This window comes from Zootoca vivipara, chromosome 8 (genome assembly GCF_965207765.1).
Source record: "Zootoca vivipara chromosome 8, rZooViv2.hap1.1, whole genome shotgun sequence".
Classification (NCBI taxonomy): Eukaryota; Metazoa; Chordata; class Lepidosauria; order Squamata; family Lacertidae; genus Zootoca; species Zootoca vivipara.
The window spans coordinates 27,556,359-27,579,771 of NC_142591.1; the positions used below are offsets into that span (position 1 = coordinate 27,556,359).

The 23,413-nt window shown below is 43.2% G+C and overlaps 1 protein-coding gene across 3 annotated transcripts in view; it reads right to left on the reverse strand.

The window, feature by feature from the left end:
* The window catches only part of CAP2 (cyclase associated actin cytoskeleton regulatory protein 2), a 46,777-nt gene extending 28,728 nt beyond the window's left edge, over positions 1–18,049 (reverse strand). For 2 of the 3 annotated variants that reach the window (XR_015951384.1, XM_035125782.3), the window contains exons 1-3: positions 17,913–18,049; positions 11,168–11,298; positions 3,472–3,572 (exon numbers count right to left, since the gene is read on the reverse strand). Coding sequence is in view for 2 of the 3 variants with exons in the window: in XM_035125782.3 (XP_034981673.2) it covers positions 3,472–3,572; positions 11,168–11,288 (222 nt within the window). In the remaining variant the exon portion in view is untranslated. Of the gene's footprint in view, positions 1–3,471; positions 3,573–11,167; positions 11,299–17,010; positions 17,773–17,912 lie in introns of those variants that run through there. The other variant, XM_088675211.1, reaches the window with a different exon arrangement.
* Between the last annotated feature and the right edge of the window lie 5,364 nt (positions 18,050–23,413).

The window sequence follows — 23,413 nt, forward strand, 5'->3', positions numbered from 1 at the left end:
CAGCACACCACAGATCTATGGGAATGCCCACAACCAAGGAGATGTGAAAGGTACAGCATGGTTTTTGCTTATATGTTATGTAAACCTCTTAGAGATGCGTGTGTGAGAGAGAGAGAGAGAGTGTGTGTGTGTGTGTACCATTTAACATACATATGTTAAATGGTATATAATCATTATGAAGAAAGTTATTAATGTTTTATCATTCCATTTATGTCTGACATTTGGGTGTGAGGCTGGATACTTAAGTAACAAAAACAGTAGCAGAAGGAGGAGATATCAACAAGCAAGCCAGGTGAGAGGCCACAGAAAGACAAATAAGTGCTCATATTTTCAGGCTAGGGGGTTTGTCCTTTGGAAACCACAGTCTTCAGGCTAGGGGCAGGATGGAGCTTATGAGAGGAGGATCTGAGGAACAGACTAATAATAATACATTTATTATTTATACCCCGCCTATCTAGCTGGGTTTCCCCAGCCACTCTGGGCGGCTTCCAACAAAACATTAAAATACAATAATCTATTAAACATTAAAAGCTTCCCTAAACAGGGCTGCCTTCAGATGTCTCCTAAAAGTCTGGTAGTTGTTTTTCTCTTTGACATCTGGTGGGAGGGCATTCCACAGGGCGAGTGCCACTACCAAGAAGGCCCTCTGCTTGGTTTCCTGTAACGTGACTTCTCGTGAGGGAACCGCCAGAAGGCCCTTGGCACTGGACCTCAGTGCCCGGGCAGAACCTGCAACCACTAGACAGCAATTGGCTTGTTCACAGATTGCTGGATGTTCTGATTCAGGGGTAATGGGTGTGTATTCCAGGGGAAAGCTGTGGGACAAACAATAAACACCGCATATCTGTGCCTAGAAAGAATGATACAAGCGGAAAACTGCTTGGACTCAGGGAAAGTATGGAAGAGCCCTCACCTCAGCTGCTAATTATGGTGCTCTCCATGGTGCTGAAGCTACTGGTTTCCCTCGACCCCATGAGTTTCTGACATGTAAGGGTCAGAGCAGCCTGGCTTACTGAACTGAACAATGAACAGGAGCATATCACCCCTTTTTGTTGCAGCTCAAACTTATTCAACACTAACCTCTAACTTTGTGATATGCATTGTTCAGCCAAGTTCCATATTTTTGTCATTTTCTATAATACCGGTAATACATTCCTACCTATGCTTTGGGATGCGGATGGCGCTGTGGTCTAAACAACAGAGCCTAAGGCTTGCTGATCGGAAGGTCGGCAGTTCGAATCCCCGCAATGGGGTGAGCCTCCGTTGCTCGGGCCCTGCTCCTGCCCACCTAGCAGTTCAAAAGCACATCAAAGTGCAAGTACAGTGGATCCTCGGTTTACGAACACCACGGTTTACAAATTTACGGTTTACGAACTACCGTAACCCGAAAGTAAGTAAACCAAGGTTTCCAAGGCTTTAAGACTGGGCTGCAGCTGCAGAAGCACTCTGATGCCTTCACGGACACCTGGAGTGAAGGCCCGGCCTCCGCAGAGGCATCGGAGCACCACCACAGCTGCGGCCCAGTCGTGGACGCTCCCCTCCTTCCCGCAGCCCAGCAGATTTCGAGCTCCCGTCCCGCCTTTCCATTCCGAAGTTGTGTTATCTCCATTGTTGCGGGAGGGAGAAAGTGTCGAAGGTGGGTGGGTGGGGTGGTCGGGGTGGATTGGCGAGGAGAAGAGAGAGACGCGTGAAAGCAAGCCTAACTTAGCAGCCAAGTAATCCACAAGCAAGGCATTGTGAAGCCCAAATTGGCGGCGTACGCTCTGAGGCAGAGAGGCCCTCCGTGGAGGCATCAAAGCACTTCCGCGACTGGGCCGCAGCTCCGTAGCAGCGAGTAGGCAGCAGGCGAGCGCCGGAGGGAGCCTGCAGGCGCGCTCCGGCGGCACCCAACCCGCTGCTTCTGCAGCACCACCACTACCTGGGCTGGTCTGAGCCCCAGAGCCGAGCGAGGAGCTGCCAGCCTCGGAGCCGGTCCCGTCCCCTCATGACCGCGGATGGATCTTGCAAAGGAGGCACCTCTGCTCCGTCGCTGGAGCGGCCCGGCCCAGCAGAGATCCCTTGCCAGCCGCTGCCTTTCTCTGCCTCAGAGCGTATGGCGCCGATTTGGGCTTCGCACCGCCTCGCTTGTGGATTACTTGGCTGCTAAGCTAGGCTCGCTTTCGCTGGTCTCTCTCTTCTCCTCGCCCATCCGCCCCCGACCACCCCCCATCCAATGGAATGGAAAAGCGGAGCGGGGGCTTGAAATCCGCTGGGCTGCGGGAAGGAGGGGCGTGTCCGCGACTGAGCCGCAGCCAATGCCCCCCTCTCCTTCCCCCTTTAAAAATCAGCTGTTTGCCACGTCCCGGCCAGCATTTTTCTGCCCCCCATCCCCCTCTCTCAGGGGAGGCCGCTTGAGTCTCCTTTCTAGCGTGGGCTGAGCGCCGTCTTTGGGCTGTGCTCCAACCCCCTAGTGCCTCTCACGGGAGGCATCGGAATGAAGAGGACCCTGAGCCCCCATCCAAACAATGACTATCATCAGCCCATGTAACAAAAAAAAATATCATTTTTTCATTTTGTCTTAATTATTTTATAGTACAGTACATTGATTATTGTCTTCATTTTATGTATCAATGGTCTGGGTGACAGTAAAATTCGTGTTAAATTGCTGCTTTAGGGGGTGTTTTTCATCGTCTGGAACGGATTAATCCACTTTCCATTACTTTCAATGGGAAAGTTCGCTTCAGTTTATGAACGCTTCAGTTTATGAACAGATTTCCAGAACCAATTGTGGTTGTAAACCGAGGTACCACTGTAGATAAATAGGTACCGCTCCAGCAGGAAGGTAAACGGTGTTTCCGTGCACTGCTATGGTTCGCCAGAAGTAGCTTAGTCATGGTGGCCACATGACTCGGAAGCTGCCTGCGGACAAACGCCGGCTCCCTTGGCCTATAGAGCGAGATGAGCGCCGCAACCCCCAAGTCATCCGCGGCTGGACCTAACCATTACCTATGGTTTATTCCTACATTGTGAACTTTTATTCATGTGTTTTTATATTATAGTTTTTTAAAAAACAAAAACAAATGTGGAATATACCCCTGACTTAGCAAAACAATGATCCCAAGTTACTTTTAAAAAAGAAAAAAGAGGATCTTAAGTCCAAACAACCTTTTGGTTCTAAATGTATGTTCAATGATAAGAACAGTAAGGGTTGCATCGAACTACGGAAGACTAGACTCATTTAAATTAATGTGCCTAAGTCAGTTATGCTTCAGTGGGTCTACTAGCATTGGCTACAGCCCTATGTTTCTGACAGCTATTAGCAGTGTGAGAGAAATAGTAAGATTTTGGGCTCAGCCATTGCCATAGGAATAAATGTATAAACGATAAATACTACAACAGATGTATTTGCTTATGGAGACAGACCTGTTTTTTTTTTTTTAAGAAAATCACAGTTGCCATATACAATCAGATGGTAAAAAGAGAAATACTTACATGTGTCTTCACATCGCCATCAAGGATCTTGCTATTTCTTAGAAACTCAGCTACACTCCCCTTTATGATCCTATCAAAGGCTTCGACATACGGTGCTACATCTGCAGGAGAACAGAACTTCACTAGATCTGGCTGAGAAGATTCACACATTTTCAATGCTTTTACATCTAAGATTAAATTGCAACACGACTGGAAGATGTTCCATAGAAGCATTTCTACATCAGAAACCGATATAGCAGCATGTGACTTGAGCCCGGCCCGTGGCATTTATTTACTTACGGTAGTCATTCATTTATTTATGTATTAACTTTATTTCCTCCCCTTCCTCCTAAAGGAGCTTAAGGTGGAGAACAGAAAGCAATAAAATAAAAACAAAAACATATTTAAAACAATTCCAATACAGATGCAGACTAGGAAAGACCAACTACTTAGGCATTCTGCCCTTGAACTGTTTCTATGCCAGCTAATCATTATAAGAGCTTCTATTTAAGAACTGGCACCTGAGTTTGCTTTCTTCCTCTTCCCCCATGGCCCTTTGCCATTGTGTGTCATTTTTTAGATAGTAAGTCTGTAGGTAGGGGCTGTCTTGTTTTAACTGACTGTATGTAAGCCAGTATGGGAATCTCTTTGGCTGTGAAGACCAGGGTACAAATGTGTTAAACAAACAAACATAATGTACAAGAAATTAGACAGGTGTCCTTCTGGGCTTTTCTCATAATGGAGTCTTAGATTAGAATCATAGAATCATAGAATCATAGAGTTGGAAGAGACCACAAGGGCCATCCAGTCCAACCCCCTGCCAAGCAGGAAACACCATCAAAGCATTCCTGACAGATGGCTGTCAAGCCTCTGCTTAAAGACCTCCAAAGAAGGAGACTCCACCACACTCCTTGGCAGCAAATTCCACTGCCGAACAGCTCTTACTGTCAGGAAGTTCTTCCTAATGTTTAGGTGGAATTTTCTTTCTTGTAGTTTGAATCCATTGCTCCGTGTCCGCTTCTCTGGAGCAGCAGAAAACAACCTTTCTCCCTCCTCTATATGACATCCTTTTATATATTTGAACATGGTTATCATATCACCCCTTAACCTTCTCTTCTCCAGGCTAAACATACCCAGCTCCCTAAGCCGTTCCTCATAAGGCATTGTTTCCAGGCCTTTGACCATTTTGGTTGCCCTCTTCTGGACACGTTCCAGCTTGTCAGTATCCTTCTTGAACTGTGGTGCCCAGAACTGGACACAGTACTCCAGGTGAGGTCTGACCAGAGCAGAATACAGTGGTACTATTACTTCCCTTGATCTAGATGCTATACTCCTATTGATGCAGCCCAGAATTGCATTGGCTTTTTTAGCTGCTGCATCACACTGCTGACTCATGTCAAGTTTGTGGTCTACCAAGACTCCTAGATCCTTTTCACATGTACTGCTCTCAAGCCAGGTGTCTCCCATCCTGTATTTGTGCCTTTCATTTTTTTTGCCCAAGTGTAGTACTTTACATTTCTCCTTGTTAAAATTCATCTTGTTTGCTTTGGCCCAGTTGTCTAATCTGTTAAGGTCATTCTGAAGTGTGATCCTGTCCTCTGGGGTGTTAGCCACCCCTCCCAATTTGGTGTCATCTGCAAACTTGCTCAGGATGCCCTCAAGCCCATCATCCAAGTCATTGATAAAGATGTTGAACAAGACTGGGCCCAAGACAGAACCCTGTGGCACCCCACTAGTCACTACTCTCCAGGATGAGGAGGAGCCATTGATGAGCACCCTTTGGGTTCGGTCAGTCAGCCAGTTACAAATCCACTGAATGGTAGCATTGTCTAGCCCACATTTTACCAGCTTCTTTACAAGAATATCATGGGGCACCTTGTCAAAGGCCTTGCTGAAATCAAGATAGGCTACATCCACAGCGTTCCCTTCATCTACCAGGCTTGTAATTCTGTCAAAAAATGAGATCAGATTAGTCTGACATGACTTATTTTTCAGGAACCCATGCTGACTTTTAGTGATCACAGAGTTTCTTTCTAGGTGCTCACAGACTGTTTGCTTAATGATCTGCTCTAGAATCTTTCCTGGTATTGATGTCAGGCTGACTGGGCGGTAATTGTTTGGGTCCTCTCTTTTCCCCTTTTTGAAAATAGGGACAACATTTGCCCTCCTCCAGTCTGCTGGAACTTCACCTGTTCTCCAGGAATTTTCAAAGACTATTGCCAGTGGTTCTGAAATCACCTCTGCCAGTTCTTTTAATACTCTTGGATGTAGTTCATCTGGCCCTGGAGACTTGAATACATCTAAACTAGCCAAGTATTCTTGTACTACCTCCTTACTTATTCTGGGCTGTGTTTCCTCTGCTGAATCATCTGCTCCATATTCTTCAGGTCGGGCGTTGTTTTCTTTCTTGGAGAAGACTGAGGCAAAGAAGGCATTGAGGAGTTCTGCCCTTTCTCTGTCCCCTGTTTGCGTTTCACCATCTTCTCCTCTGAGTGACCCCACTGTTTCCTTGTTTTTCCTTTTGCTACGGACATACCCATAAAAGCCCTTTTTGTTGCTTTTAACCTCTCTGGCGAGCCTGAGTTCATTCTGTGCTTTAGCTTTTCTGACTTTGCCTCTACACGTGCTGGCTATATGTTTGAATTCCTCTCTGGAGATTTCCCCCCTTTTCCATTTTTTGTACATATCCCTTTTAAATCTTAACTCAGTCAAAAGTTCTTTAGATAGCCAGCCTGGCTTCTTTAGGCACTTTCCATGTTTCCGTCTCATTGGTATTGCCTGAAGTTGTGCTTTTAATATCTCCCTTTTAACAAACTCCCAACCATCATGAACTCCCTTCCCTTTTAGTATTACTGTCCATGGGATTTCACCCAGCGTTTCCCTAAGTTTTCTGAAGTCGGCTTTCTTAAAGTCTAGAATTTGGACCTTAGTATGCTTGGTTGCTCCTTTCCGCTGGATAATAAACTCCAGAAGAGCATGGTCACTCCCACCTAATGATCCTGCCACTTCTACCCCACTAACCAAGTCATCACTATTGGTTAGGACCAGATCTAAAATGGCTGATCCTCTTGTTGCTTCTCCCACTTTCTGGACAATGAAGTTGTCTGCAAGGCCAGTGAGGAATCTGTTCGACCTTATGCTCTTGGCTGAGTTTGACATCCAACAAATATCAGGATAGTTGAAATCCCCCATTACTACTATCTCACTTCCTTTGGAATGCTTGGCCATCTGTTCCAGGAAGGCATCATCTGTGTCCTCAGTTTGGCTTGGGGATCTATAGTAAACTCCCACAATGAGATCACTGTTGTTTTTCTCTCCCTTAATTTTGACCCAGATACTCTCAATTTGGCTTTGAAGTTTTAAATCCTGGATCTCTTCACAGGTATACATATCCCTAACATATAAAGCTACTCCTCCTCCTTTCCTGTTTGGTCTATTTCTCTTAAATAGATTGTATCCCTCTATTACTACATTCCAGTCATGAGACTCATCCCACCAGGTTTCAGTGATGCCTATTATGTCATATTTAGTTTGCTGTACCAAGAGCTCAAGTTCATCTTGTTTATTTCCCATGCTCTGTGCATTAGTATACAGACATTGAAGACCGTTGATCATTCCCCCATGTCTCTTATTTAAGGATATTTTCGTCCCACCACTAGGTCTGCATGCTGCTTGCTCCATTTGGTCCTTGACATTTGGATGATCATCTTCAGCATTTGATAGACTCCTACCTTCAGGACCACTGTCTCCCTCCCCCACATAAGTCAGTTTAAAGCCCTCCTGATGAGGTTTTTGAGTTTCGTGGCAAAAACATTCCTCCCAACTTTTGTGAGGTGCAGTCCATCACTTGCCAGAAGTCCATCTTCAAGAAACTGCAGACCGTTATCTAGGAATCCAAACCGTTCCTGTTTGCACCATTTGCGAAGCCAGTTGTTCACTTCCCCTATTTTTCCCTCTCTCCCTGGGCCATGTCGTTCAACTGGGAGGACAGAAGAGATGACAATTTGTGCATCTAATTGCTTCAACTTCCTGCCCAGAGCCTCATAATCATTTTTGATCTTCTGTAAGCTATGGCTTGCAGTGTCATTGGTTCCCACATGCACCAAAAGGAAGGGGTATTTGTCAGTGGGTTTTATGATTCCTTGCAGCCGTTCTGTTACATCTTTGATCTTGGCCCCGGGTAGACAGCACACCTCTCGAGACATCTTGTCAGGCCCACAGATCACTGCTTCTGTACCCCTCAGCAGGGAATCCCCTATCACCACTACACGCCTCTTCATAGGCTTGGTTGGGATTCTTCCATGTGCTGTCCCTTCCAAGGTTACCTGCATATTCCCGGAGGACTGACTTTGCTGCTCGTCTACTGACTTTGCTGCTCGTCGATTAATAACCATGAGAACTGTCTTGAGTGAACTGCATTTGAATGTTAATGTGTGTGATCCAGTGTAAAACAGAAAGCATTTTGAGAGGGTAAAATGTTTGTTTGTTTGTTTAAATTTATATACCACCCTGTATCTGCAGGTCTCAGGGCGGTTCACAGAATAAAATCAGAATATAAAACCACAAAATACATAATCAAAATAAAAACAACAACAACTCAACAAACCCCAGCACATTTTAAAAGGGGAATAGGATGCCTATTATTATTATTATTATTATTATTATTATTATTATTATTATCATCTGAAGATCACAGGGTGGCTTAGGATATAAAAACACAAATGACAATAACCAATGACTTCCCATTCTTTTCACTTGCAGACTCAATATTACCTGTGAATAGGCTGTCTGTTTTGTATCATTCTTTTCTCTCTCCTACCTTTAAGCTTAAAGAATTTCTGGGCTTCCATCATCTGACAAATGCATGTGCTCGCATAGCCTTTCCTTGCATAAACCTCCTCTATGGGTATTTCATGTTGAACAAAACAATTTCCACTTTTTTGTTTTGTTTCTTTCTTTTAAAGCAAATGCCAGGCTTCACAGTGAGTTCAAATGGTAGCCACCAACTCTGCTTCCCACTTTCAGGATTAACTTCTTGATTTATGACAGCATGTTTTAGATTCTGATAAACCACTCTGTGGTTCTGCAATGAAATCCAGTTTTAACTCAAGTAAGAGAGGGAAGATGCTGTATTTCATCAAACCCTTGGGAAACAGAATGAGGTAAACCAAAGAGGATAATTCAGTGGTTGGAGCTCTATGCCAGTTTGTGAAAAATGACCACACACATATAAGGCAAGGTCACAGAAAACAAGGAGATTGGGCAGTTCCAAAAATGTCATAAACATTTCTCCTTTTTGGCCTTCTCTTTCTCACTGCTGATTACGTTCTCTTTTCCCCTCTTTGCTTTCTCCTCTTTCTTAATAGATTCTGCCACTTTTTCTCCTCCTCTTCATTCTTTTGTTTCTTTGACATTTTTCTGTCATTGATTCCTACTTCTGCTTTAGCACAGTTGAGTGTCTTTGGCATAAGTCCAGCATGTTGGATGCCTGAATGCACTACATGTAATAAGCTTATGTTTAATACCTTGAGAAAGGGGTTAACCAGGTGGTTTTTTATTAATTATCAGTTACAACAATTATTCCACTGAAGGTTCTTCAGCTAGTCAGGCTCCACCCCCTTTCCCCAGGATTATCTCTAAACTCCCATCCCAATGTTTCTTGTGAGGAAATTTCTCTAAATTACTACAGTCGCTATACTGTAGACTTATGTTTTCTTTTCTTCTGTTTTTTCTTTTACTTGCTGAGCAGACTTTTCATGCCTCTTCTTGTTGTCATTCTGTTCTTCACTGGTTCCAGTTTCCCTATCATCTCAGCCGTCTCCTAATTTCATTTCCATCTCTTCTTCCTTCTTCAGGTAAAGTGACTGAAGAAGAAATGTACTTTTGTACAGCTATATTATTATTATTATTATTATTATTATTATTATTATTATATTATTTATTGAATTTATATGCCCGGAGGTCTCAGGGCAGTTCACAGAACAAAACCAAAACATAAAACCAAAAGAACTAAGAACTAAGGTAGAATTTGAATACATTTTAGGGAAAGATTGCTAAGCCAGATCCTTGACATTTGGAAATGCCTGGTAGAATATGAAGATACCCAAACCTCCACAGGTTTGTGGCACTGGTGGGTGAAAAACAACACAGTCCCAGTGGAGAATCCCCTACACACCAAATTCATAAGCTTCATAAGAGGGATTTGCCTCAGGATGGGAACAGGGGAGGAAAAGGTTAAATTCTACCACTCCATGCCTGCTGTGATTCTAGTAATGATCAACCCCTCCAGCTATGTGCATGTAATGATGCCAGTGTATTATTTAAAGGCTGCGTGTTAAATAAACATATGCTAATAGATCTAGCCTGGTTCTGAGAGGTAGGAGTGCTGGATTGCAGCAGTGAGACCGTGACTTGTGCAATTTCAGGGGAGCTGCCTGGGTGACAGTCAGAGCAGGAGGTCTGTTCGGAAATGCTAAAAGCTCTCAGGCCTGGATCTAAGCCCTGGGTTACTTCCAGGTTATTTCTTGCACCTCCCCTTTAAAAAGCGAACAAAGACATTTCGATACATTCATCTATGCATTCACAAACTGTTATGATAAGGCAAATGAATGAATGCTGTGAAAATTGCACTAAAATATGGCTTACGGCATCATATCAATGTGTGTGGAGATAGTTATAATAACTTTTGAACCAATGTATTGCTGTGATAACTAGACAAAATAAGCAAAACAAATAAAAGTACAGTGGTACCTCTACTTACGAATTTAATGCGTTCCGAACGCACATTCCTAAGTCAAAAAAGTTTGTAAGTCGAATCCCATAGGAATGCATTGGGAGAAAAAAATCGTAAGTAGAAGCAACCCTATCTAAAAATTCGTAAGTAGAAAAAATCCTATCTAAACTGCATCCAAGATGGCGGACGGAGCTCCATTCGTAAGTAGAAACATTAGTAAGTAGAGTTATTCGTAAGTAGAGGTACCACTGTAAATAATAATGAGGCTTACATTTGTATGCAACATTAAATACATAAAGAACACACTGTACAGAACAAATCTCAGGTTGGAAGTTGGAAAACAGAACCAGTATCTCTTCTGCTAATTTCTGTCTGATTTAGTAGTCATTCATTATATTACAAAAAAGAGGAAACAGTAACACTGAAAGATCAATAGACACTTGAAAGACTGGGTTGTATCGAATGGTGTACCTCATGCTGACAGAAGACTTTGTTCTAGTGGAGACTTCTATCAATGGACTGGGGAGGCCATTTTTCCCAATTCCCTCTCCTGTCCTACAGCCCCCATGGTGATCCAATGGGTTCCTCCCCTGGAGCAGATTTTGGAGCTGCCTGGAGACCACTGGAGGAGAAGGTACCATCCAAAACTGCCTGCCTTTCTATTCCACTGATGGGTGTCTCTGCTAACTCAAAGAGCCTTCCATTAGTACGAGGGACACTGCTAAATGCAATCCATCGACAACACATTCAATAGAAAAATCTTTTCCGTGGTCCATTAAATTATAATTATAATTAAAGCTGACACCGGCCATTTTCTGTCTGAGCCCACAAGATATTCCTTATTGCTAATTTAAGAGCTGGGTGGGGGCGGTTGGGAATCATCCAGCTTCTTTTAGAACAAATGCTACCAGCACATGTCATTTAGTCGTTCAGTTCCTAACGTTTGAAATTATGAATAAGGCTACTTGAAAGACGGAACCATACCTCCATTGACGCCATTGACAGTTCCACATTCCATCCCAGCCAGCCTGTGTGAATCTGATAGCAGAGATTCAAGCCTTACCACCGCATTCTCCAACCTCTCAATCAAAGCCATTTCTGCCATTCTGGAAAAGCTAAACAAAGGCACAAATAATATTAGCTGTTTCATTTCATGTGTGAATTTCAAAGAACTGTATATCCTTCATACAGTTAACAGGTACTATCATCAAGGCTTCTGTGTTTTTTTAATACCATGTCACTAATATATTTGGCTGTTGTTGCTTTTTAAAAAAAGAGGATTTCAACAGTTAACATTTGATTTCTCTTATATAACATACAAATATCCCGCCTTGACCAAGTACTATAACCTCTGTAACCCATTTAACGCATTTCACATTTTTAATGTAAGCCTACTAAGTGAAGCATCCCGCCTAGACATGCAAGTCTCTAAGCATCATCAATACTAGAACTCTTACTTTTAAAAAAATCTTACAAAATAAGACAATCATACTGAGATGTCATCATAGCACTAAACAGATTGTCCGATCAGTGCAGTGCAAGCAGTTCTGGTTACCTAACATTCCCCCTTCTCCTCCCTCCTCCAGAGCAGGTTTGGGGAGTGGGGGGGGAGTCTCATTGCAATAGTAGGAATCCTTGTACAGGTTGCCACTAGGTGCTGGCACCCCCAAACTTCAGCCCTCCAGATGTGTTGGACTACAATTCCCATCATCCCTGACCACTGGTCCTGTTAGCTAGGGATCATGGGAGTTGTAGGCCAACATCTGGAGGGCCGCAGTTCAGGGATGCCTGCACTAGTGCAATGGGTTACTTGGATACAGTCCTTAAGTCTTTTCAGCTGAAGAAGTGGAGCAGCAAGAATTAAGCCCTAAGGCTGCCACCCTAAACACATTAACAGGGAAATGCTATTGTGAGAATGTATGTGAGGAGAACCCAGAGCAACCACCACGTCCAAAACCTGGCCAAGTAACTGCAGTCAGGGAAGAAAGTGGTTGCTGCTTCTTTTCTTCTTTCCACTCTTCCACCCATTAACTACAATGGGAGGAAATGAGTTATGCCATTTCCAGGGCTGATGTAGTTTCAAGGGTTGTTTGGGAAGGAGGAGGCGTAGCATCCTCTGGATCCATGGATTCCCACAACGTGCACACACCCCAAATGCCACATTTTAGGATCTGCCACTGGCAGAACACCTTCACCAGGATATCAGCAGCACTTCTGCCCCTGACCTAGGTGCATGTTTGGCTATGGTTACTCTTCCATCTCTCCTTAGGAAGGATGCTCCCATAATTTTTCTCCTTTTTGTTCATGGTGCTGGATTGATCTATAAACCAGAAATGGGAGAGTTGAGGCACTGTGGCCCATAGTGCGTAGTTATCAAATTAAATTCAAATCAATTGTATTTTAAAAAACTCTTTTCCAACTCTCTTGTTTTCAAGAGCGCACAGTTTTTCTACAGTACTGACTCACTGAAACAGTGCTTCCAAGGGATGCCCCATCAGCAACGATAGCAGGGAAACAGGAAGTCCAGCTCTGTTAAAGGTGACCAACCCTGTCATCGCTGTTTTAGCGTGACAGGAGTTGTTTTAATTTTCTCGCTAGTCCCATTAGTCTTTGTGAATGAACAGCCACTAAATGGAAATCTCCATCCACTCGTGCATGCATGAGCGTGCACACACACTGCAAACCACGTGGTTTGCCACAGATGATAGGCACTTCTGTTTTTGAACAGCAATTCCTTGTAAATGCATTCATATGGAAGTGCTTGCTTTTTTACACTTCGGAATAATATCTTCTCGTACTGTAGCAACCAGATTGTCAGTCTCTGTTAGAATGACTGACTTAAAGTTACCAAGGCAACCAACTTTGCTAGTCCATGCACCTGATGCATAATGCTGCTTTTTATTTTCTCTTTGCAACCAATGAAGTGTAACATTTTAAGTATCTTCTCCACCAATGGTCATGCAGAGTTTAGAGTACCCTTCCCCCCCCCCAATGCATTAAGCTCAGACTTTTTCTTGTAATTAAGCATTCTGAAGGGCTTGTAATCCGTTTAATTACATGCCACTAGTCCAATTACTGGAAGCAAGCAAATTGCCCTGCTGAACTCTAATAATGGGAACATATACATATATATGTTATACCATGGATACTAAACTTAAGTGACCGGATCAGAGAAGAAGGACTGGTAAATCTAATGTCCATTTGAAAATCTAATTGAATTGAAGACAACTAAGAATTTTAAAAAAGATTTTGAATAGTATTCCAGCAATGATTAATTATTATAATTATTTGTCATCATATATGGAAAAACAGGCTAATGATATTTTGTCTAAAAACATCAGCAGAACACCTCTTCCATCTTAAAATTGCTTCTTACAAGCATCTCTCCTATATATACACAATTTGCCACCAAATAATGACATTTATATTCTACATTTATATCTTACATTACTTCTAGAACTATCACAATTACTTCTCCCTAGTCCTGTAGATTTCACAGTTCATTCCATATTGCTGGACAATCCAACAAGTTATTCCAGAATCCCAGAACAACTAGTGTAAAGAGACAGAGTACATTTCATGGTAACTGCATCTTTCTCCTTGAAGAGAAACAGACTAAAATAACCTGTTCAAATCCAGCAACCTCCACACTCACTACTATTTGCAAGGAAAGTGGGATGGCTACATTTTGTTCAGCATGAAGTAAACAATAGTGACAAATGAGGTTGGGGGGGAAGTAGTCAGATCTCAATTAAACTGTGTGTCAATAGAAGAGGCACTCAAAATAATTATTTCAGTATAACTAATTGTATACATAAGGAAACAAACGATAAGCAAGTTGCCATTGGCCTTGAACTGAGTCAGCTATACACCCAGGAAGAGAACCAGAGCATCCTATGTTCCAGGAGCCTATTGCAAAAGAATGAATGAAGAATATTCCAGAGAGCAGCAAAGGAAGCCATGGTGGGCACTTCCAGACTGCCAGTATTTTCAGGTGGGATTCAATCACCAAGACCATATTACACTGATCCTTAAAGACCTACACTGGCTTCCAGTACATTTCCAAGCACAATTCAAAGTGTTGGTGCTCACCTTTAAAGCCCTAAATGGCTTCGGCTCAGTATACCTGAAGGAGCATCTCCACCCCCATCATTCAGCCTGGACACTGAGGTCCAGGCAGAGGGCCTTCTGGCGGTTCCCTCACTGAGAGAAGTGAGGTTACAGGGAACCAGGCAGAGGGCCTTCTCAGCAGTGGTGCCTGCCCTGTGGAATGCCCTCCCATCAGATGTCAAGAAAATAAACAATGTTTAATGTTGTTAATGTTTGTAGTTTTATTCTGTTTTTAGTGTCCTGCTGGGAGCCATCCAGAGCGGCTGGGGAAACCCAGCCAGATGGGTGGGGTATAAATAATAAAAGAATTATTATTATTACTATTACATAATTTTAGTTGATTGGAAGGTTTTGCACAACCCATTTCCCTTTTTTGAGAACTTTTTGAGAACAGGAATGCAATGGGTGAAATGCCTTGGAAAGTGTAAGATAACACTTGCTTTGACCTATGGTCATCTAACCTTCCCACCAACGAACTACAGCAAATGCTCATTAAATAGATTGTCTGGAAGTACAGTAACCTGTGTTTGTCAGTTCTACCATCATGTCAAGGTTTTCCCACTTCACCTTCTTATCCATTCCAAAGTAATGATGCCTTTGCACCAATCTATGGTGCGCCCAGACTCAGAATACTGTGTGCAGTTCTGGTCATTGCACTTCAGAAAGGCTGTTGCAGATGGAGGTGGTGAAGAAAAAGGCAGCCAGAGTGATTCAACTCCCCTATGAGCTAATGCTACAAACCTTGAGACTTTGTAGTTTAGGACAGAAAAGATGAGAAAGGGGGAAACATGACAGAAGTACGGAAAATTATGCACCATATGTAAAAAAAACCTGAACAGACTGTTTTCCTCCCTCTCCCTCATTATACTAGAAAGCAGGGTCATTCACTGAAGGTAAGTGCTGGGGGATTCTGGACAGCGAAAAGGAAGCGATTCCTCACTCAGTGCACAAGTGAGCTGTGGAGGTTGCTACCACAAGATGTAGTGATGGAAAAGCCTGGAAAGCTTTAAAAGGGAATTAAGACAAAATCAAAGAGGCCGAGGCTGTCAATGGCTGCTAGTCATGATGGCAATGGTCAAGTGTCAAGGGCCCGCGCCTCAGCTGCTGGGGATCATGACAGAAGTACTATTGAGCTCAGGACCTCCTTGAGGGCTTCCCAGAAGCATCTGACTGGCCACTGTGAGAACAGGATTAGATATGCTGTAAGCCGCCCAGAGTGGCCAAGGAAACTCAACCAGATGGGCAGGGTATAAATAATAAAATTATCATCATCATCATCATCATTATCATCATGTCTTTGGGTCTGATGCAGCTGGCCTATTATTATGTTCTTATATTAACTAATCCACTCCAATCATTCACAATTATTTTCCAAATGGCACAACACCTTCAGTACCGAATAATCAGGGCTTTGAATCTTCCGTTATGCTCTGTTACAAAAATTTGATTTGAACCAGCAAACAACTAAGACTACTCCAATTGGCTATATATAATATATATGGAATGGTGTTCAGTCCCTTAGGTATATCCTTTCACTGCTGCTAGAACCACGGTCCACGCTAGACACCCAAAGCCAGTAATGCATTAGCCTTAGTGCAGTAGTGAATAATGCACAGCCCCTTTTCATTTTTATTTAATTAAGAGAACATCTTTTATTCATGTGCCAGCATTGACAACACATCTTTTAGGGCAGCAGTCAAGGAAGAAGTGAATGAACCACAAGTCCTCTGATGACCATTCTTTAGACAAAGGAACTAACTTTATTTTGTTTACTTCTACTGTATAGGGAAAAGACCTACATACATTTCAAAAGTATATATACTATCCCATTCTATTAAGTCTTTACTTTAAAGTTCTGAAGCAAATATTTAAAAGTACAATTTAATTTAGTTTCCCTTTATTGATTAAAAAATGTGTCTCCAAGCGAAGTCCATGTGGTTATATGTGATATTAAGCAGTTTTATAAGGAGCTGAATTAATCCAGTGTTCTCCACAATTTGGATGATCGGCTTTATATTAGGGAGAAAAAAATTGATGCAAGTACAGTATAGTGAATAAATGTGAATAAATTCTTGTAATTTAATAGAAAAATGAATCACATCACCTAGCACTCCTGCTTTTTCTTGTGGTGACTTAAACAAAGCTTTATTTATAACTGTGTGTTGTTTTTCCTCTAACAAAGGCTTCCCTGTAATATACTGTCATGTTAATAGAAGTCACTACAGAAATTCTTTCTCCAAAACTGAATCTAATTTGCTAACAAATGAACCTGACTCACTATCCTATTCCTGCAAACAAACCCTGCAGCTCATGAAATTACATTTAAAAATCTATATTTGCACTATTTGGGAGAACTTGGGATTATTCTGGGTGCTCCACTGAAAATCATACAACCCAGCTGTAAACCTTCCCCAAATTATCACCCACAATGTGGCTAGGCTTGAAAGGGGGGGAGCCAATCAGTGGTTAATAGAGGTTTTCTTTCAGCAGGAGAGAAGTGAAGGATGACACCCTGTGGGAATCTGCCACGCCCACAAGTGCCCCATTGCCACCCTGTGCCCTAGATGATTCACAGTTTATTGAGAGTCCAGTGTTGTCCCTAAACAGAATTAGGCGAAGTGAACCATTACAAGCATCCCTTAACCATTAACAAGCATCCCCTAAGCACTGCAAACAGCCAGGTGGTTGCCTTAAAAGGCGTGAAATAAGATACGCACGCAGAGCTAGCAATTCCGCTGTCAGGTTGCCACCCTGCACCAACCTCGGGGTGTCTAACGGCAGCTCGACTCAAACGCCAACAGAAGCCCACGCTGCTGTCGAAACAAAATCACAGCAGCGTGCAAGAAACAAGGGACGTCCCTTGAGGCCTGAGCTGCAGAACCAGCGCAGGTCAAAGCCCACGACGGGAAACGATACTCCGCCGCCGCCCTCCTCCTCCCCCCCCCGCCGGGAGGCACGCCAGGTGCCCGTCGCCAGTACAGTTAAAGAGCTGTGGCGTTTTGCCGTGAATAAAGAGCCGGCTGCTAGTCACACCCACACCTAGATGCGATCCTGGAGCTGGAGGAGGGGGAACAAAACCTCCAGGTTGGTCGGATTCGATGGGGCCCCTCGAAGCTGCAGGCCATGGGAGGTGGGAGGAGGGTAACGTGGGAGACGGAGAGGGAGAGAGATGGTGACCCAGATTAGCCCTTCCCGTTCTCTCTCTCTCCATCCCCCCCCTCTCTCTCTCTCGCACACACACACACACACACACACACACAGAGAGAGAGAGAGAGAGAGAGAGAGAGAGAGAGAGAGAGAGAGAGAGAGAGAGAGAGAGAGAGCGCCAAATCAATCCCCCTCAGTAGCTCGCTCTGGATTCCCGCCCCCTCTGGCCTCCCACGCCCAAGCAGAGGGGCTGCGGCGAGAGCCACCAGGCAAGGCCGCTCTCTGCGGGAGCCTCTCTCACGCCCAACCAGCCCCTTCCCCGCATCTCCAGTACGCCCCCTCCCCCAAAAAACCCTGCTCCCCTCTGCCCTGCCCATCGCTTCCCTGCGACGGGGAGGGGGGAACCCGCCTCACAACAGACGGCTGGGTTGCTTCGCCCCTCCCCGCCCCTTGCCAGCTGCTCTTGAATTACCTGTTCGGACGAGCAGGGGAGCCTCTAGTTCTCCTCTCTCTTTGCGCGCGGAGGAAAATCCGTGGCGGCTCACTCGCGCTCCTGCCGGCCCCCCTCCGCGCTCTTTCTTCCTGCCGCCTCCTCCTCCTCCTCGATGTGAGCTGCTGTCACTCACAAAAGCCGTGCAGGAGGCGGAGGGCGGGAAAGAGAGAGAGATGCAGCGCCGGCAGGCGGTTTCCGGGCGCGCCAAATATAGGCAAGTCCGAAAGGAAAGGGCGAAGAAGAGAGGGAGAGAGAAAGGGAGACGCTGGCGGAGAAGGAGAAAGAAAGCGAAAGGGGTGGAGTGTGTGGGAGGTGGGGATGAGAGAGAGGTGCCTCTCAGCAATATCAGCTCTCCACTCACGCAGAGTGCGGGGAGGCGGTTGTCACGAAGAGCTTAGGAACAGGCGCCGGTGGGGAAACCGAGGTTGGGGAGGGACCGCTTGGCCTAAGCAGCGAGGAGAGGGGAGGCGCGATTCTCGGGGGAAAGGGGCGAAGGCAAAGTTTTCCCACGCGCCTATGGCTCCCTGTCGAATCTGGAGCCCCCATTCCTTCGTTTCATTGACCCTCTGTCCCTCCCGAGTCCGGACTATACACGTATCTTGCCAATGCATTGATGCATCGCAAGGGCATGTTTCCATCACCGACGATTCTGCAACCAGAGACGGCTCTGGTGTTCGGTGGGGTGTTTTGTTACCAGATTCGGGGTATCCTTTAGAATTAAAATATATCATTGCATAATTATCAGGAAGCCTAAGCCTGGGCGGAGTCAGTGGCACACACACAGTGCATTTTTGCCTCGCCTTTTGTACCCGCGCTCTCCTGTTACTTTGGCTGAACTCCCATATGCTCAGCTTTGCTCAGCCTTGCCATAGATTTTTTTTTTTCTATTAGACCCAAGGGATTTCACATTTTGAGGAAATTGAATAGAAGGAGCAGTGATAATGCAGGAGAAGGAGCGCCCAAGACTGCAATCCTACACCTGCTTACTTGGGAGTAAGTCCAGTTGAGCACAGTGGGGCTTCTGAGAAGACATCCTTGGCTGTCAGTTTATTAGCATTACACTAGAAAAAGAAGCTGTCAATCAATCAATACAGTACTTTCCCTCCTTTTAAGTACAGTATCTTAAACAATTTAAGATCAATGCCAAATGGGCAGGTTTGGGGAAACATAAGACCTGCCTATAGGACAAAATCCTAGGGGAAACATAACAAAATAAAGATTCCAGACTAATCACGTTCACACAATTATTGTCATATCTACTTTGACCCAATTTTTGTTTCTTTTTTATCATTGATATCCTGCATTCTTTCTCAAAAGGTTTACTCAAGCTGGCTTCCATCCTTCAACAAATGCCAAGCATCCCTAAATAAACATGATGTATTTATAGCTCAGGTAGAACACAATTTCCATTCCCTTTAAAACAAAGCCTTCAACAGGTAGGATCTGTCTATAATAGTAGTGCCTAGACCCACTGTGGGAGAGATAGTTATAGCAGACATCTAAATCCGGAATGCTGTAGCACGGAATGTTCTAGTGATAGAATAATCAGTCCAAATACAATGGTTTAACGGCACTGAATACAGAACTGAAGCAGGTTTATGCTAGTGATGCTATCTTATGCCACCAGTGTACGCTGTATCAATCCAAAATTATAATGAGCTTGCATTTCTGTATTCATTAACACACCAGTAAGCATGCTTTAGGAGGATGTTAGGTTCGAAGCCTGAGGATCTGATATTATCTCATTACTTAAGCAAACATTTCCCAATGTGTACATGTTAAAAGGTACACACTGGGACATAGGAAGTAGAAAGAAGCTGAGGGAGGCTTTGAGTACTCTTTGTAATCCTGCCTTCTCCTTCTTCTCAGTGGCACACAGGAGAAGGAGGAGGATTGTAAAGGGCTTTGCAAGCCTCCCTGGTCTTTTCCTTTGCACCTCCAAAGGAGGTGGGAGAATTGCACCTGCACTCCCCCTTTCAATTCCTGATTTTGCATGTTGGAAGGGAAAGCACAGTAAATGAAAGCTGCTGTCACTGCTAGTGCTGGAAGCAATAAATAAGTTGAATTTTAAAAGGTAATAAAGTGTTCCCTTATGAACCTCTCTTTGAAGTTGGTTAAACAGCCATTCACTGCAATTATGGTGGTTAGTTTGTCATATATATATTTATCCAATTACTGTTCTTCACCAACACTTGCTTTAAGAAACCCCATCTACCCTGTCAAAATCTTTATCAGCATCAAAAAGTATAGTGTGATGAGCCTCTTATTATAGTTTATACTTTGTATCACATCAGTCTGTCCTTTAACTTTATTCTCTTTATAAATCCATTTTGTCTTCTGTACTAACATGATTTCTAAAAATACTCCTTGATCTAGCTGTCAAAAGAGAATTTATAGCATTATAATCTGTCATTATCAATGATATTGGTCTTTAAGATTCTGACCATTCTAGAATTTCATCAGGTTTTGGTATCAATACTATATTTACTTTGTTTCAGGTGATAAGTATCTTACCAGCCTGCCTGATATAATTCAGCAGAACAGGCATAATTATTTATTCAAAGGTTTGATGTAAATCTGCCAATAATCCATCTGGTCATTATGACCTATTTGTCTTATTTAAAATTTATATTATTTTCTTGATACCTTAATAGTACAGATGGAGGTTGTACTAAATGACCTTCAGAGTCCCCTCCAACTCAGTGATTTTATTCTCATAAGTTTGGAGTCTGGGCAAGAGTCTGCTAAAGTGGTCAAACCACTTGGACAGGAGATGACTAAAAAGTAGCCAGCAACTATTCTGGAAAGGAAAAGCATGTCTTCCTCTCACACATACTATTGGTAGAGATTATATAAGCCAGTGCACATAAAGGCACTGACTGAAGTTAGAGTTAAAATGCTGGGTTTTGAGCTCTGGAAAAGCTAACAGCTACTTTGGGTGCTGACTGTCTCCTGGAGATCTGAGAGGCAGATTTTGACTGTGTTGACATTTTAAATACATATGTCTACTTGTGCATAGCTTGGATATTTATAAAAATCAATCATTTATTGTACAGTATTTGACTAAAAGCCATTACAAATCCAGTTACCAGCAAAACCAATAAAACCTATTAAGAAGGATCCAGAAATAAACAACCATTTACAGTAAATCAAATAAATGCAGATATTAAATTCTGTAAGTCTTCTGTGAAATATGTGCTATACTAGTTCGTGTGAAATTCTGAGCAAATGTATAAAAATTAAAGTATTGGCATTTGGTAGTTCAGAAAAAGAATCGCTTATCAATAGAAGGAGGTATATTGGAAGAACTAACATGTTTAATAATAGAAAAAGAGAAACTAATTTATCTTTAGCATAATATACACATTGCTCTGCATTAGCACCTTTTATTATTGCATTTCTTTATATCTGGTGCTTAATAAATATAACATAAATATAACTCAATAAGTATTTATTATTATTTTTATTATTACTCAGAAACACTCCAAACAGCACCTACTAGTGTGCACAGAACTGCAGTCTTAAGGGTGTGACACCTCAGGCACAAGGGGTTCAGTGAGGGATGGTTGTGAAAGCCCCTCTGAGTAAGTGGCCTTCTGCACAAGCCAAACCTAAGCAACTGAAAGTCTCATTGTTTTCAATTGAAAATATGTAACCAACTCACCTGTTGTTGTTTAGTCATTTAGTCGTGTCCGACTCTTCTTGACCCCATGGACCAGAGCACACCAGGCACTCCTGTCTTGCACTGCCTCCCGCAGTTTGGTCAGACTCATGTTGGTAGCTTTGAGAACACTGTCCAACCATCTCGTTCTCTGTCGTCCCCTTCTCCTTGTGCCCTCCATCTTTCCCAACATCAGGGTCTTTTCCAGGGAGTCCTCTCTTCTCATGAGGTGACCAAAGTAATGGAGCCTCAGCTTCATGCTCTGTCCTTCCAGTGAGCACTCAGGGCTGATTTCCTTCAGAATTGATAGGTTTGATCTTCTTGCAGTCCATGGGACTCTCAAGAGTCTCCTCCAGCACCATAATTCAAAAGCATCCATTCTTCGGCGATCAGCCTTCTTTATGGTCCAGCTCTCACTTCCATACATCACCACTGGAAAAACCATAGCTTTAACTATACAGACCTTTGTTGGCAAGGTAATGTCTCTGCTTTTTAAGATGCAGTCTAGGTTTGTCATTGCTTTTCTCCCAAGAAGCAGGTGTCTTTTAATTTCATGACTGCTGTCACCATCTGCAGTGATCATGGAACCCAAGAAAGTAAAAGCCGGAACCAACTCTCCTACTGTATTAAGAGGCATGTCTTTGGCTCACAGCAATGATAAATCCAACTATTAGTACTGCCATTAGTAATAGTGCCCTGGCCTCCTCATCAAGAGTAAAGGTAAAGGGACCCCTGACCATTAGGTCCAGTCGTGACTGACTCTGGGGTTGTGGCGCTCATCTCGCTCTATTGGCTGAGGGAGCTGGCGTACAGCTTCTGGGTCATGTGGCCAGCATGACAAAGCCACTTCTAGCGAACCAGAGCAGTGCACGGAACCGCCTCATCAAGAATAAATGTGGCTAAATATGCACTGACCCCCAGATGAAGGTTTTTATGTCCTGATGTGTTTTATTTTTTGAGAAAATAATAATAATAATAATAATGCTAAATCATAGCTATAATTAGATGTTATCTAACAATCTAATACCATTTTTAACCCAATACTTTGCACCATCATCTGATCTAAATATTGGACTTCTTCAGAAGCCTGCTGGAACTGTCATTGGCTTGCCAACAGTTTGCCATTGAATGAAATGAAACATTCCTTTCCAGTGTGGGCTTGTAGCCAGGTCACAATCTACCCATAAATAGCTATCGCCTACAGACTGAGTGACTAATCTTAAATAGCAGCAAACGAAAAGCTACCGCTCTTTGATTTATCATTTATGTGTAGTTTTATTTTGTTATACCTTCTTTCTGATTACTTGAGGGCACATTTTTAGTTGATGATAGGGGGTTTTCAATAAATTAATCTAACCAATTAATAAACTAAATGTTCAGCCTTGCTTAACATACAAAACCTTGCTTAACATACAAAACAGTCTAAGAATGCAATCCTAAGTGGAGTGTGTGTGTGTATTAGGAGTGGCGACATTAACTCTCTACAGTGGTGTGGCATGGGTGGGGCCACAGGGACAGTTGCCCTGGCCGCAAAATTATTAGGGGCACAAAATTTCAAAGGAAAAAAAATAGAATGAAGTAATAATAAATAATAAATAATGTGCACCCTTCCTATCACACAGAATATCTCCCAGTGTTCGAATGGGCAGACTGAGGAAGGGATTTGGGTAACAGCTGGTTGCTAGGGCACCCTCTACATGGACTTTAGAAAGATACCTATTATTATTATTATTATTATTTCAACAACAATTTACACATCATAAAATTACATTTGAAAAATCATACACTATTTACATTACGAATACATACACATAAATGA